The sequence below is a fragment of the Acomys russatus genome, chromosome 26 (assembly GCF_903995435.1).
Source record: "Acomys russatus chromosome 26, mAcoRus1.1, whole genome shotgun sequence".
In the NCBI taxonomy this organism is placed as follows: domain Eukaryota; kingdom Metazoa; phylum Chordata; class Mammalia; order Rodentia; family Muridae; genus Acomys; species Acomys russatus.
The window spans coordinates 36,290,261-36,305,934 of record NC_067162.1 but is presented as its reverse complement, the minus strand read 5'-3'; the positions used below and the strand labels follow the sequence as shown (position 1 = coordinate 36,305,934).

The 15,674-nt window shown below is 54.5% G+C and overlaps 1 protein-coding gene across 4 annotated transcripts in view; it reads left to right on the top strand.

Moving 5' to 3' along the window:
* Nucleotides 1-15,674, top strand: part of Bcar1 (BCAR1 scaffold protein, Cas family member) — a 37,195-nt gene that overhangs the window by 435 nt on the left and 21,086 nt on the right. Inside the window, exon 1 of one of the 4 annotated variants that reach the window (XM_051169340.1) lies at nucleotides 1,962-2,037. The exons of 1 other annotated variant lie outside the window; for it this stretch is intronic. In XM_051169340.1, the coding sequence (XP_051025297.1) occupies nucleotides 2,026-2,037 (12 nt within the window). In that variant the 5' untranslated portion in view covers nucleotides 1,962-2,025. Of the gene's footprint in view, nucleotides 1-1,961; nucleotides 2,038-14,376; nucleotides 14,474-14,563; nucleotides 14,755-15,674 lie in introns of those variants that run through there. 2 more of the 4 variants (XM_051169341.1, XM_051169342.1) reach the window with 2 other exon arrangements.

The window sequence follows — 15,674 nt, the reverse complement described above, 5'->3', positions numbered from 1 at the left end:
GAGAGGAGCTAAAAGCCTCCGCGCTTCCCAGCCAAAGTAAAAGAAAAGGAAGGGAGGCGGAGCCTGGATTGAAGGGGAGGAGTTCCGAGACCTCGGGCGCGTGGCCTAGAGCCCAGGCGCCAGGCTGAGCTGATGTTCTCAGCTCAGAAGCCCGGGTGCCAGCTGAGCGCGGGCGGGTGGGCACGGGTAGGGCCATGTGCCAGACACACACAGAATGCCCTTTGAGGAGATGGCAGCTGTCGGCTCAGGCGTCCCTCTGGTTGCTGTGGCCTTGTCTGCCCTCTTCTAGCAATACCTTGCACAGCACTGGGGACACCTACTCAAGAAATAGAGGGCGACCCTATTCAAAGCAGAGAAGGACACACACACACACCCTCCCCCAATAAGTCCTAGAACCTCCTGGGTCTGGCGGTTGTCCTGATATCTTCCTTTCTCTAATATTTCCGCTCATTGTGCGGTTCTTCTCATAATTTACCCTGAGGGGACTAGGGTTGACCCGACTGCCTCAGTGGGAAAAAGTTGGGGGGCCTGGGGCCACCCCTGAGCCTCTGAGGAAGTCAGATACCCACGCTCACCTCTCCTCCCATCTCTTGGGCCTCCAACTACTGTACGCCTGGAAGACAAAAAGCTTGTTCTTGGCACTGCGGAGATGTCTCAGTGGTTACGAGCACTCTGTGTGCTCTTGCAGAGAACCCAGGTTTGGTTCCCAGCACCCACATGGCTGCTGACATAGTCCATAACTCCCGTTCCAGGGGAATCCCATGCCCTCTTCTGACCTCTGAGGGCAGCTGGCAGGTACATGGTGGACATACATGGACACACACACACACACACACACACACACACACGAAACAAACCAGACGACAAGGAGGAAGCAGCAGCATGCAGCAGCAGCAGCAGCAGCAGCAGCAGCCTGCAGCCACCACAGCAGCCTTGAGCCTTGTCCCTAAGTATAATACTACAAATTTCCTAGCCTGATCGAAACTGCTGCCAGTTAGCTATTTGGAACAGGCTGTGTACTTGTTCCCCTAGGAAAGCCATAGGCTGACTTCCTCCTATCTCCCACTTGCTGTAGGTGCACACTCACCTACCCAGGGAGTGGCAGCCACTAACTACCCTGGGTCTGGCCTTGCCCAGAAAGAGGGTCCCATGAAAAAGTGACAGACTGTATGTGGTTTGGGCAGCACAGCGGATGGGTCATTGGTTCTTGTGACTTTGGGTAGCTAATGGAGCTCAGAGCCTGAGTGCACCGAGAGGAAGGTGAGAGCAGCAAGGGTGTGGCAGTCTGAAGACAAATGTTCATGCGCCCACTGCTTGCAGGTGCACATTTGGGCACCATGTCAGCTGTGAAACAGCAGAAAAAATTAGGGGTAATTAACTTGGGGCAAAGGAAGGCTCAGATTCCCGAAGGCCTGCCTCTCTTCCAGTCTTGGGCAGATTTCACTTTTCGAGGGACCCAAGGTTAAGTCAGGCTGCTTCCTGGAAGTCTGGAGCTCTCTGGGGGATGGAGTGGGCCTTAGGGGAGCCCTAGACTCCTTCTCAGGCGAGGGAGGCCAGAGGAATCGCCTTCAACCAGACCGAGTGTGTCTACCTTATCTGCTCCCAAATTGGACCGCCACCGAGGGACCTGCTGCATGGGGGTGGGGGCTTCTGGGCTCCAGAACACTGTGGGCGGACCAGATGGGATTTTCTAATAATGTATCTGGAGGTGACCTTTGTAAGGACAAGAAAGGTGTGGGAACCGGGCCTCCTCGCCCGGTTGGGCCGACAGAAAAATGCTGGGGTCCCGGGTCCTCGCCTTTAACGCGGCCGGCGACGGAGCAGGCGGGAGGGGGAGGGGCGGCGCGGACGGCGCATGCGCGGCGCGGGGGGCGGGGGAGCGGCCGGACTGTCCGGTAGCGGAAAGCGGCCGGCGGGCAGCGGAGAGTGCCGGGACCCCGCGCCGGCGGCTGTGAGCGGCGCGGGCCCACCGAGCCTCGAGCTAGCCCGCGCCGCTGCTGTAGAGCCCCGCGGGCGGCGGCCAAGATGACCGTGCCGGTGAGTGCTGACCACCGGGGACCCTGCGTCTTAACCCCCTTCCCCAGCCCCCCCTCCCACTGCTGCAGGCCTGGGCCACCGAGGGTCACCGGAGGTTCTTCATTTTCAAGCCGAGGTGGGGAACGTGGTGGGCGCCGCCCCCCAGCCGGCTTTCCTGACCCTGCTTTTTCAGCCTCTTCCAGGAGAGCGGAGTGGGACGCGGGCTGGGGGGGGGGTGTGTGTAATTCTGGCCCCACGAGGAGCTCCCCGGGACGTCTGGGTTGTCCAGGGGGTGTTTGTGAGCCTCTTGAACGATCCTAGGACTGGTGGGTCCAGTGAGGTCCGCGCTTTGACCCCCGGCCTCCTCCCAGAATGTCCAGGCCTACCGAGAAGAGGGCTCTGTCACTCCCTGGAAACCCAAGGCCAGGTCAGCTGGGCGGCATGCGCGGTGGACAAGTCTGTGCTGTCCCCCAGAAAACTCCCTGGGAGAACTGCCCTATTGTGCTCTCGGATCCCCACCCGGATGGCCAGGCGTGGGGCGGGGTCTGTGATGTCCCTGGAGACACCCTTACCCCAGAATGGCTTGGTTGGCTGATGGGAACAGCATACCTCCCCCTACCTCTGGTTTATACACTCACTTTGTGGGAACTTTGCTTGACCCGTTGTACCCCAGGCCCTTTGGACCAGCAGCCCCTTTTTGTAGGGGCTTCTGCCTTTGCCTGACACCCATCTTCCTAACCCACGGGGCGGACTTGAGGAACCCTTGGTCCAGGGCTTAACACTTGGGCCTTGGGTCTCTCCTCCTGAGGTGGCAGGTAATTGTGGCTACCAAGGTGAAGGACTCAGGTACACGTTCCAATCCACTTTACAGATGGATCCACAGAGGTGTGAGGCCACACCTTCATCCTGTCAGCACTGGAGTTATGCCCTGCCGCCATTACTTCTCTGCTGAGTCAGGGATTTTCCCCCCAATGACAGGAAGGGGCAATGGGCCAGAGCCTCGTTTATCCTGGTCTTACTCTTAAATTGCTCTTCATCCACCTGGGGACCAGGTTCTCTCCGTGATGCAGATAGCTGAAGCTTCCTGGCAGGGCAGGTGGCCTCTTAATTGGCCATCATAGGGTATGGAGATTCCTGGAGAAGAGAGGGTTCTGTAAGTGCAAAGCATTGTTATTACAGAATTAAAGATTCCAGCTCCTGCCCGCCCCCCAGAAGGGGTAATGCTGAGTTACAGATGAAAAAATTAGGGCTTCCAGGCTGTGCTGATGGGAGCCCCACCCCCATCTCTTCTGGTTCAAAGCGTAATTGGCTCATCTCTAGGAAGAGACAGAGAAAGCCTGCCAAGCCCCCTCTTGTTCTACTATGCTGTTCTGCAAAGCTCGGGATTTTCTCTGGCTTAGGGCATAGGGCACCAGCCAGCTCCGCCCCCTGTGGACAGCGGTCAGAGAAACAAGAAGGAGCTGCTGAGCATGCTGGAGGGCCAGGGTGGCCAGGGCGGTAGTAACAGGAAATGCCCCTCTGGACAGGACTTTGGTTGGGAGGTCCAGGATTGGTCTGGCTGTCCAGAGTCCATATAGAGCTCTAAATACGGAGTGTTAAGTGGCACACAGACTCTTACCTCACAGTCTTTCAGGTCGTCATCCTCTGCTGTGTGCCTCAGTGGCACCATCTCTAACCAGAGAGGGCAAGGGGCCTGGTGGGACTTCCTCGTGTAGATAAGAATCACTATGAAGAACTACAGTGAAGTTCTGTCCTCACCACTGTCCGCTCCAAGCCACTCCCCTCCCTCTTACATGTAGCCACAGCCCTCAGTAGTTTTGTGCATGGCGTGTAGCTAGGCTGTCCTTTCTCCCCGGACCTTGGTAGTGTGTGAGGTGGTGGGGCTAAGGAGTAGCTTTTATTTTCTAGCAGCCCTAGTGGGAGCTTCTAGAAAGATCTGCCTGCTCTGACCCTGCTCAGGGAGCCCGGAATAATGACTAGCCATGTGGTACTTAGGGACACGTTTGAGTTTTAAGCACACCCGCTCATTTGGGCAGGCTTTTCCTGGAGAGAGCTGACGCAGGCACTTTGGCCCACGGAAATTACAAGACACTACAGATGGCGATGGGAGGTGATGGCAGGCAGAGGACTTGGGATGGACTAGGTTCAGTTGATGTGGCTCCCTGATCTCCAAGCAGGGGAGGGTTTCATTTTTTACTTTGCTTTGTTTTAGTTTGTTTGTTGGACATAAGATCTCATTTTATAGCCCTGAATAGCCTAGAATTTACTATGTAGACCAGGCTACCTTGAACTCATACAGAAACAGGTCTGCCTTTGCCTCCTCCCAAATGCTGGTCTGAAAGGTGTGCACCATCACGCCTGGCTGTGCAAGGGGTCTCAACTCTGTTATCTGATCCCTATGGATATGAGAGAGAGAGAGGAAGGAAGGCACCATTGTGGCCTTGGCTCCCAGCTCTTTCTTCGTCCTCTGCTGAAGGCAGAGGTTCTCAAGCAGTGTTTGGCCGCTCATTTTCTGACTGTCCTCTGATATCTGCCTTCCTTCCGGGCATGGCTGGCCAGAAGTTCACACTTGAAAATGACCGTGTTGCCGGGCTGGAGAGATGGCTCAGAGGTTAAGAGCACCACCTCTGCTCTTTCAAAGGTCCCGAGTTCAATTCCTAGCAACCACATGGTGGCTTACAACCACCTGTAATGAGATCTGGTGCCTTCTTGTGGTGGGCAGGCACACATGTGGCCAGAATACTGTATAAAGAAAGAAAGAAAAAAGAAAATGACTATGTTGCTATCTCAGATTCGTGTCAGAGGTGACAAGAGGCTGGCTGCCCTGTCACTGTAGGGTGAAGAGCAAGTCCTGCTCAGAGCTGCCCAACGGCTGTCTGTCTCTGCTTCTCGTTTCCTTTTTTTTTTTTTTTTTTTTTTTTTGGTTTTTCGAGACAGGGTTTCTCTGTGTAGCCTTGGCCATTCTGGACTCACTTTGTAGACCAGGCTGGCCTCGAACTCACAGCGATCCGCCTGCCTCTGCCTCCCGAGCGCTGGGATTAAAGGCGTGTGCCACCACGCCCGGCTCTGCTTCTCGTTTCTTGTCTGTGAAACTGAGCAGCTCATCTGGCCTCTACAGTGTCCTTCCTTGGAGGACAGGCTCTTTCAAGGAACATAGATGCTGCCCTGTGTAGGCATGTCCTATGTGCCAGGTATTAGCATGGACAGGACAGGCCTGAAGGAGGACTATGTGTGGCCACAGTCACATGGCCAGTAAGAGGTAAGGCAGTGTGGGAACCAGGTGTGGCAACATTCAGAGTGGTAAATGGCCATCATCCTGCGTGGCCACTCTGATGTCAGGGCTGCAGCCCAGAGAGCTGTGGACAGCCTTCTGTGGCTTTCCAAGTGGGACCCTACAGTTTTCTTTTTGCTATGCTGAAGAGCAAGCCCAGAGTCCCTTTGTTGTCCCTGCAGACTGCCATCCTGGGCTCACAGAGGCCAGGCAGCTTGCCCATGTCTGGGCAGCAGGGTTTGTCTAGTTTTGACTAATCTAACAACAGTCAGTGGAAATTAGTAGGCACTTGATTGGGCCTGGAATGACCCCGGGGCACCCTCTGTGCAGTTGGCCTGGTAGCCAGCCATAGCCCTGTAAGAAGGGCACAAAAGGTGGAGAGAAACCAGTGCCTGAGTCCCTCCGCTCAATCTCCAGAGTCATGCCCTTGCCTGTTACTGGACTTTGGTCCCTCTTGCCCCTCCCTGTACAGGAACTGGTCTTAAACCTTGTACCTGTAGGTCACCCCTGCTGACACATGCAGCTCTGCCCCTGGACACCTCCTGGCCCCATTTTCTAGGATGTTTTTTGTTTGTTTGTTTTTTTGGTTTTTCGAGACAGGGTTTCTCTGTATAGCCTTGGCTATCCTGGACTCACTTTGTAGACCAGGCTGGCCTCGAACTCACAGCGATCCGCCTGCCTCTGCCTCCCGAGTGCTGGGATTAAAGGCGTGCGCCACCACGCCCGGCACTCTAGGATGTATTTTTAAAGATGGGATCATGCGGTTGCTAGCAGATTCCGTCACGGTTGCTAGTAGACTCCGTCACACGACTGCAGGCTTCATGGGGCAAGACCACCTGGTCCCTTATGCTTTCTCTCAGCAGCTCAGCCACCTGACAAGGGTGTGGTGTGCACCTCTTACTCCCTTCTCTGCCACCATGCCCGGTCAGGTCAGGTAATGATGGTCCTACATAGACCTTAAGATGCTCAGTCTCCGTGGTGGCTCACGCCTTTAATCCCAGCACTGGGGAGGCAGAGGCAGGTGGATTTTTATGAGTTCGAGGCCAGCCTGGTCTATATGGCAAGTCCAGTACAGCCAAGGCTACGTAGAGAAATCCTGTCTTGAAAAACAAAAACAACAACAACAAAACAAAAAACAAGAAAAAAAAACCCCAAAAGATTGCTCAGTCTCTTTCCAAGGAACTGTATCTAAGGCCAGTCGGGGATCAAAGAAGGAGCTGCATCAGGGCTGACTACCTGGTAGTCAGGGCTGAGGGCTCTAGAAGGAACCGTGATGGATTCCACAATAGTTTCAGAACCTCGTGTGCTTCAGTGTTACAGGAATGCACTGAGCCCTAGTATTTAGGAGGAAGTCAGCAAGGAATGCATGCAGCTCGCCATAGGAGGAGGCTTCGTAGCACCTGCTGCTGTGAGATAGTGATGGGTTCCAGGCCCCATTGGCAGCTGTGGTAACCAAGAACCCTGTCCTCACTCCTGTGCAACCCTCTGTGGTACACCATCTCACCCCCCCCCCCACGCGGCTTTTTCTTTGTGGTTCACTTTAGTTTCTGCCAAGACCTCCGTGGTGAGGTGACCCTGGCCTCTCCCCTGCTCTGCACAGCCTGTGGGATCCCATTCTCTTAAACCCCAGGCAGGTCATTGTCCTCACTTCTTCAACAGAGTGGCCTCTCTCTGATAGGGCCATTGGCTAGCCCACCTCACCTCAGGCCATCTGGGTGACCTGCTGCCGTGCTTGCTATCTGGAGTGGACAGAGTCACATGTGGGTAAAGCTACTGTGCAGGCTTGTCCTCCTCAGACATGTCCACAGCAGCATGGTCCAGCAATGGAGTAGCCAGGCAGGACCTCAACCCCATCCGGTGGCTCTCAGTACCTTAAGATGCTAATGATGGCAGTGGGAGGGTGAGTGGCCCTGGGCAACTCCCGGTACTCCCTGTAGTCAGCTCTGCTCCCTCCTACCTACTACCCTTAAGGATCTTAGGCTCGTTATAGCTGCTTGCTTTCCTTGTTTCCTGGCCAGACTTCATTATTTATTTTCTTTTTTGTCATCATCATCATCATCATCACAATTGTCATCATGTGTGTATGATGAGTGGGTGGACACACATGTAAGAGCAGAGGCCAGAGGGTGACTTTGCGTAGTCAGTGCTGTCCTGTGTTTATGTAGCTTCAGGGATGGGCTTTAGTTGTCAGACTTGCCCAGCCAGTGCTCTTGATTCTCACTGGCCCGGACCAGACCTTTGTGTGCTCTTACTCACTGTCTGCCAAGGCACTGTCTCTCCAAGAAAGAGAGCCAGTAGCACCTCAGCAGAGGGGATGAGGGCTGCCCATTCTGGCAGGAGAGATGGTCACAAGTCGTGGCTCTAAAGTTAATCTCTTTTCTGGGGGGTGGGGATTAGAGACTAAGGGGGCTTTTCAGTAATTTTATTATTAAGCCCTGCCAAATTCCAAGACGGATTTGAAACAGATTATAGTGGAAGACACAAATAGTCTGGGATCATCAAAACCTCCAGAACTATGTAATAAGCGAGGAAAGAGGCACATTGTTCACAAGGCCTAGGCTGAGTGGGCATAGAAATTTAACCCTCCATCCAGGGAACCTACAAAAAGCATAATGTAGTGAGTGGGTATAGGATCATAAGACCTGCTTTGAGGTCTTCCAAGACACTGTGAAATGTCATGTAGACTTTTCTTCCGTGCTTGTTTCATTTCTATCCATTGAGACTTTGATACTGTGGTAGATTTTTACATGGCATGAAAGGTGCAGGCAGTAAGTGTACAGTCGATAAGTTTGGGCTAATGAAGATTCAGAATCTTCATCCATCAAGATAAGGAGTGTCATCATTTCCTCAAAGGTCTCAGAGGCCCCATCAGGCGTCACCACTCTGCTTTCCATCCCTGGCTTAGATCTTTCATTCTGCAAAATAGTTTAGAAGTCCACATGGGCGGTGTCACTGGCTTGTTCCTTCTTGGTTGCTGAATAATACCCTACTTATGGACGTACCACAGTGCATCCTCTTGTTGACGGAGAGCTGCCTCTTGCGTTTGTTTAGTGTGAATTTTTAGTTATCAGAACACTGCTATATGGTTAGCATTAGAACACCTGATCTCTAAGCATGCAGCCTTGGGTCATTCCCAGAGAGCTGTCTATGCCCCCGAACACTGCATCTGCTAAAATGATGTGCTTGCTCAGCATGTGCCTAGACCACAGTCATCATAGGCTTTTGAGTCACCTGTGATTTTTCTCAGGGCCTCATTCTGTCCCAAGAGGTCCTGGCGAGGGCTGCAAGGAGAGCAGGTCAGAGAAGATAAGTCCTGGACACAAGCTGACTGGTCCTTTCCACCCTCCCCAGCTGGGACTGACCCAGACATCCTACCAAGCCACTCCTGCTTGGTATTCCTGCTTACAAGCCATTCTGAGAGCCCAAGCCCAGGACACACCTTACACTTACCAGTTTGCCAAGAGCCCCCTCATGCAGCACCTCAGCCTTGAGTCTGCTCTTCCACTCTGAAGCACTTCACTGGCCTGTACTTTTTTTTTTTTTTTAAAGATTTATTTATTTATTATTATGTATACAGTTTTCTGCCTGCATGTACACCTGCAGGCCAGTAGAGGGCATCAGATCACATTACAGATGGTTGTGATCCACCATGTGGTTGCTGGGAATTGAACTCAGGACCTTTGGAAGAGCAGGCGACATTCTTAACCACTGAGCCACCTCTCCAGCCCTGGCCTGTACTTTTTATTTTTTTTTTATTTTTTTTTTTTTATTTTTATTTATTTATTTTTTTTGTACTTTTTAAATTAATTTTCACTGTTTTTTTTTTTTTTTCTGCACTGTGAACCTTAGCAAAAAATTCACACATTTCCTCATGCCTCTTTCTCAGAGAGGCTCCCAAACATCTTGCATGGAACAACTCCCCATCCCTGCCCCTTTTTTGCCCTGCCTGAGTCCTTGTCATCACAGACCACTATGTTTACCTGACATGCTCACCTCCTGCAGCCCAAGTGTAAGTTCTCTGAGGAGGGGACTCGTTCCATAGCAGGGTCCTAGTACGACACAACACCTGACATGCACCTGACGCTCAGACCATGGTGCAACTGAGAGAGGTGGATGCCATGGCCAGCTACCCCAAAGCGGTATGAGGGACACCTGACGCTAACCCTCAGCTCTGCCTGTGGATCTGTGGCCGCTGCATTCCAAGGAAGGATGGCATCCAGATCCTCAAATGAGGTTTGGAGGGAACTTGGGGAGTTTCGGAGCATCTGCAAAGGGAAGGGGGAGAGCAGGGTCGGCTGGGGGATGGGCTTAGAAGTGTGCACTTGTGTTTGTGGGGGTGGTGCAGGAAAGGGTGGGTCCTGGCGCCTAGTGGGTGGAATCTGATGTATGGTGGGTGATAGGAGTGCTTGGTGCAGCCCCCGTGTACATCCATGCCGGCTCCTGGATGTGGGCCCAGCTGCTGCTAATGGTTGCCTTTACCAGTGTGCATGGCCAGCTGAGGATGACACAGACAGCTGGAGTCATTTGTGTAGGCTCCTGTCCTTGTAGGCTTAGTCCAGGTGAAGCAGATGGGCCCCGCTGTGTGGGCTGAAGTGGGCTCATGGGGGAGCGCCATGGGGTGGGTTGTTTGTTTGTTTGCTTGTTTGCTTTAGCTACAAGGAAGGAGCTGCTTTTATATACCCTGGAGCCTGTGGGTTGCCGCCTGTGATGTTGCTGGTCCTGTAGTTGTCTCCAGCCCCTGAGCCTGATAACCCTGTTCTCTGCCATCTGTGGGTATCTGTGGGTGTGGGCACTGGTGCTCAGTGGAAGTTGCTGAGGGCGTGTAGCAGATGGCATGTGAAGTCACCCCCTCTGCCTGCACTGCTGGTTGCTATGGGAGAGTGAGAGCAGATGGCCCAGCTAGTGAGGTCTCTTGACCACACCCTGTCCCTGCCCACCCAGTCTAACTGACAGAAGCCAGGCAGCCACTGGCATCTGAGCTTTCTCTCCACAGTCCGGGACCTGTCCATGTCCTTCTTTCTCTCTTGCCCTGCTCTTCCTTGACAGGGTTACTCTGTCTGACTCTTCCCTAATGTTGAGGGAATGTGGAGGCAAGAGCCAGATACCAGAGGTGGCCACAAGGGCAGGCACGGTAGGGCTAGCCTCTGGTCCATACTACTCAGGCCTAGCCCACTCGTCCGCCAGCACCCAGTGACGCCTCTGCTGGAGCTAAGTCCTGTCTGAGACAAGCATTTCCCTGAAGGTACCACTGCTGCAGAATAATGTGAAAAGGGGGGGTTCTATCCACCCCCCCCCCATTTTGTCCCTGGTCCACACCTAAAAGGAGAAAGGGGAGCTGAGAGTGGGTGCTGGACTAATTAGGAGGTCTAAGTCGGTTTGTATTCTTCTCACCCCTGGGCTCTGTCCTTCCATAACAGGCAGCATTGCCATGTATCATGTGATCCTGCCTCTGTATCCAGGTCTATAGCAACCTGCAGAAAGGATGACAAAGGGCATGGCTGACAGGAAGAAGCTAGCTTCCAGCTGTAGGGCCCGTCCACCTTTCTACAGCGTCACCACTGTCATGAGGAGAGAAGGCTTTCATTGGTCATTCCAGTCTTGGAGTGCCTTATGGCTAACAGCTCCAGCACCTGCCCTAGGAGAGCACTCTGCTGTCTGGGGTCACCTGGCTGGGTGCTTTCCCATGCGGACATGCTTAGGCTGCTGAACGGGCAGTTACAAATGTTAGCTATACTACCACTTCCTGGCCCTGTAAGCCGGTGGAGGGAGGCATTTCCATGTCCTGGTCTCCAGAGTGATGGGCATTGGCTGATGTGATCAGCTGTATCCTCAGGGTCCCTGAAGCCTTGCCCAGGATTTGACACTGTGAGTAGTCCTCAGAGGGAAGGCAACAGCCCCTGTGGCCCTTCAGGGACAACACGTCTTCCTGTCCCTGCGGCTTGCAGTGCTTACCTCCGGCCTCAGGAAATCCTTTCCCACTGCCGCTCCCAGAGCCGGCCATCAGCTGACCGGCCCAGCCCAAGCTTCAGGAGGGAAGAGGCTGTGCGCCTAATCTCACACAAGTCATTTTAGGCTGCTCTGTTCACTCGCCTTAGTCATATGCTGTTGCCCTGTGTGATTTACTCTCAGAACTGGCTCTCTGCGTAGCTGCATGGTCTTCCTGGGGGGGGCTGCTCTGTCCAGCCGTGTTAGCAGTGCACATCCCATTCCATGCCCCAGTGGTTAGCGTTACCCCTCTGTAGCCGGTGAGTGCATCTTCAACCTGGTAGAGGCTCCAGGCCACTCCTGGGATGGTGGCAGCTGTCCTGGAGGGTGGGGGCTGTGTCTGGCCATGCCTGTGCAGCTTTTCTCCAGAGCACCCCCTTTCAGCTCCTCCTCTGCACGAACACCTGTGTGTGCCTGAGCCTGTGTGTGTTGCACCTGTCTGTAGCTGTACCTGTGTGTGCCTGTGTGTGTTCAGGCATGATTATGCGTGACTTGACCTTCCCACAAGAGCCACCTCTTGGGTTCCACCTCGTTACACACACCCTTCATCAATGCAGCCCAACTTGAGAGGAGTGCTGGCCCAGGGCTGAATACTGGGTCATTGTTTTGTTTTTGTGGTTGCTTGAGTCTCAGACACCTGTCCCCTTGGAGTCCTGACTGTGGCAGAGGTCTTCAGCTTTGGAGTGTCCTTGTCCCTGAGTTCCCTTTCCACTGCAGTACAGTAGTCAGTGTGGGTTAAGGTCTGGCATCTCCAGCACCCTCCCTCTCGGGTCAGCTCTGTCTCTCCTGTGCGCACATTGTGTGGAATGAGACAAGGACACCTAACCTGTGTGTCCGTCTCCTCACCTGTGACATGAGCTAGCAGGAAAGCCTGTATTGCCAAACTGCTGTGGGCATGAAATGAGTACATGCGTCCCAAGCCAGCATGGAGGGCGTGTCGGTGTGGGGGAGGGGAGGACTACATCACTGAGCACATGTATCCAGGCCAGCACAGAGGCCTTGTGTGGATAGGTAGTGTCCCTGTCACCATTTTTCCATATACCCCAGCCATAACCACCCTAGTGGGTGCTTCTTCCCCAATAGCTTGGGAAAGTGTATGCTCCCCAGCACAGTAGGGTGTCAATCCTGGGGTCTTGTTTCCGAAGCGGAAATGCCATTCCAAGGCTCACAGGCTTGGGGGTGGGGGGGTGGCGAGAGTTAAGTGGAAAAGGAGCACATTTTTGAAATGCCTGAGCCTGAGCCCAGTTCCCTTCCCCCACAGCCCCACCCCCAGTGCCACTTTAATCTGTTTCTGAGAGAGGAGGAGGGTCTCCTTTTCCCAAGGCCCTAGCTAGGCACTGCCTCTCTCTCGGTGGTGCCTTCCCTTGGCCAGGGGTGGATTAGAGGCTATCTCCTTGGACGACCAGGCCTTTTGTGTTCCTGTCCATCCTGCAGAGACATCCTCCCTGAAGGCCTGCCCTTCAGGCTTAGCAGCGAGGCCTGGTCCTGTTCCTCTCCTCCAAAGTAGGGACCCAGTGACGTGCTGAGGACCCTTCCACCCCAACGCAGTGAATGGGACAAGTGCTTAGGCACCGTCCCACTGGCTTAGCCACACTGAGTAGCTCGATGGAGGTGAGAAGGGGGAGCAGTGCATGGTGACCAGCAGGAAGGAGTGGTCCAGGACCCAGGGTCGTTTCTCCTTGCACCTCCCACCCCCAAGCTGTGAGCTCTGGCCAGTGGTTTATAAGCCAGAAAGAAGCCCTGGGGGAATGCAGGTGGCTATCTGTTCAGGAGGGTTAAGACCCTGCAGTCAGGTTTAAGCAGGTGTTGGGGGACCTGTGAGCACTCTCTGGACTGCCTGGCCCAGCCCCGATGCAGGAGCTGGGAGAGGGCTGCCCAGGTGCCTGCCCAGTGGAGGCTGGCCTTGGGCATGTGTGTATGTTACCTGAGTTCTTCACAACCCTGCCGCGCTGTCTCACTGCTTCCTGGCACCAGCGTGCAGCGAGCGCCAGGGCCTGGTGACTGGTCAGGCTCCTTTGTGATCTGAAATAAGTTTCATTCCAGTTTTTCCAACAGTCTTGTGTTCAGAATCTGGCAGATGTTTGCTGCTTGGAGTGACAATTACTGAACTGCAACCTAGCAAGGAGCCACTCAGGTGGGCTGAGGCTCCATCATCCGGTGCCCTCCGGGGGTGCTTTTTCCTTCTTTCTCATTCTCAGTATATCCATTTGGAGTTGCTGAAACAGACAAGCTAGAGCAGGTTTCAGGAAGATTGCTAGGCACGAGTTTTATGTCTGGACAGGGCTGACTCAGGAATGGGGGTGGGGGTCTCCCAGGGCATGACTGTGACTTGCTCCTGGTCACTGCGCCCGGAGCCTGGACTCAGTTCAGTGGAGAACTGGTGCACAAGTTGGCAGGTCTCCAGTTCTTTGCTTAGTGCCCAGAGGCATATGTGAAGTAGGTAGTGAGCTCTGGCTTCACTCACCCTGGGCTTCAGGGGACCAGCTAGAATCCCCACATTCAAGGAATACAGAGGGGCAAAATTTGGTGCTGCCTATGAAAAGCAGCAGGTCAGGCTGTAGCTGGCCAGCCATGGGGTCTTTATGTTTTACTTGTTGAGACTGGATCTTACCCTGTCGCCCAGGCTGGGCTTCCTGCCTTGGCTCCGGATTGCTGGGATCCTTAGACATGAACCATCTCGCCGGATTCCTGGAGTCTTTACACAGTAAGGCCTGTCCACAATCTTACACTATTACTGTTTTTAGCAATTGTTTCTTGGGACATACTCCCTACACTGTGTCTCGGAACTCAGGTCTGAATCGGCTGCTGCGAACACACGTGGGAACACTCTGGTGTTAGTGGGTGAGGAAGGCAAAAGGCCGGCATCTAGAGGGGAAGGATGGCTGCACCGGAGCTGAGCAGCCATAGGGCCGGGCGGTGTCCTCTGAGGACCTTCTCCAGCTCCGGGCGGCTGGCCGCGGGAGGCCGGGACGTCCGCACGAGCGGTGGCCAGCTCGGCCCGCCCACCTCAGCGTCTCATTTGCATAGGGGGCCACGGCAGCCAATGGCAGCGCGGCTAGGCATGCCGGGAGCCAGGAGGGCGGCGGCGGCGGCGGCGGGCGGGCGGAGCGAGGTGGACTGGCTGCGGGCGGCCGAAGCGGCGGCTGAGACGTGTGGCGCGGGCAGCGCGGCCTCTGGCCGGGGAGCACCATGAAGTACCTGGTGAGTGTGGGCGCGGGGCTGGACGGGCGGCGAGGAGCACGCTTCCTGCGGGCCTCGCGTGTCCCTCCGGCCGCAGAGTTACCGGTCAGCTCGGCGCGTAAAGGAGTCCCTCCCTCGGTCCGCCTTCGACACCCCCCTCCCCCCGCCGCAGCCCCTGGGTCCTGACGTCCTCGCAGCCGGGGCACCGGCCGGGTTGCCTGAGACCGAGACCGAGGCAGTATGCTGAGGGACTGAGAAGCGAGATTTGCTGAGGGCTGCGGACCGGCGGCGAGCTGCGACAGGTTAGGACCCGGGGGTATTGAGGGAGTTGAGAATCCCATTGCGGGCAGCAGCTTATTTTCACGACTCTACGTGTCGAAAGGTCTGGGCTGAAAGACGCTCGCGAGCTAGGGTTTGCTGTGAGTTTGGTCACCTTCACAAAATGACCATGTGTCCATTCCTTGCTAAGTGTGAAAGTTTCCAATTGTATTGGGCCAGGGGACACGCCCTCCTTTCTCCTAGTGGAGAGTTGGATGGTGACTGGTCAGGGCTGATGGGCCAGAATAGCAGGTGTGGGTGCCTAGAGGATCTGGAGCCAGGTGGTGCCTTGGGGAAGGGAGACCTTGGGGAGGAACTGCCGGCACACCCTCCTGGCACTAGCACTCACCTTCCCTTGCCCTGAGCAAGGAAGGAACCCATTGGAAACTGGGTGGAGACAGGGCAGGGTAAGGCAGTCCCAGGTTGTGCCTGCAAAGTCACCTTTGGTCAGAGGAGGAAAACGAATTTCTGGCCATTAGTGATTATGCTTGAGCAGGAGAGCGAGTACTGTGTGATCTCCCTAGAGCTGGCCAAGGAATTGAAGTTAGGGCAGTGCCTCAAGGGAATCTGTCTGCACAAGAAAGGCCCTGGAGACTGTTGCTGCTCCCCACCCTGGCTGTAAGGTTATGAGTGTAGAGACTGAGGCAGATAGAGGGTCAGTCTACCCTTTGAGCACATGGCCCAGAGCCTGGTCTCTATGTACTGTACCAGTTTGTGCTCCCTACTCCTTGTCTGGGATGAGGGACCTTGGCCTTGAGGAACTGTCAGGCTCTACTGTGGCTCTCTGCTAGCACCCATTTTTTAAAAAAATATTTATTAATTTTATTTATTTATTTATTATACAGTCTTCTGCCCACATGTGAGCCAGCAGTCCAGAAGAGGGCACTAGATCTCATTATAGATG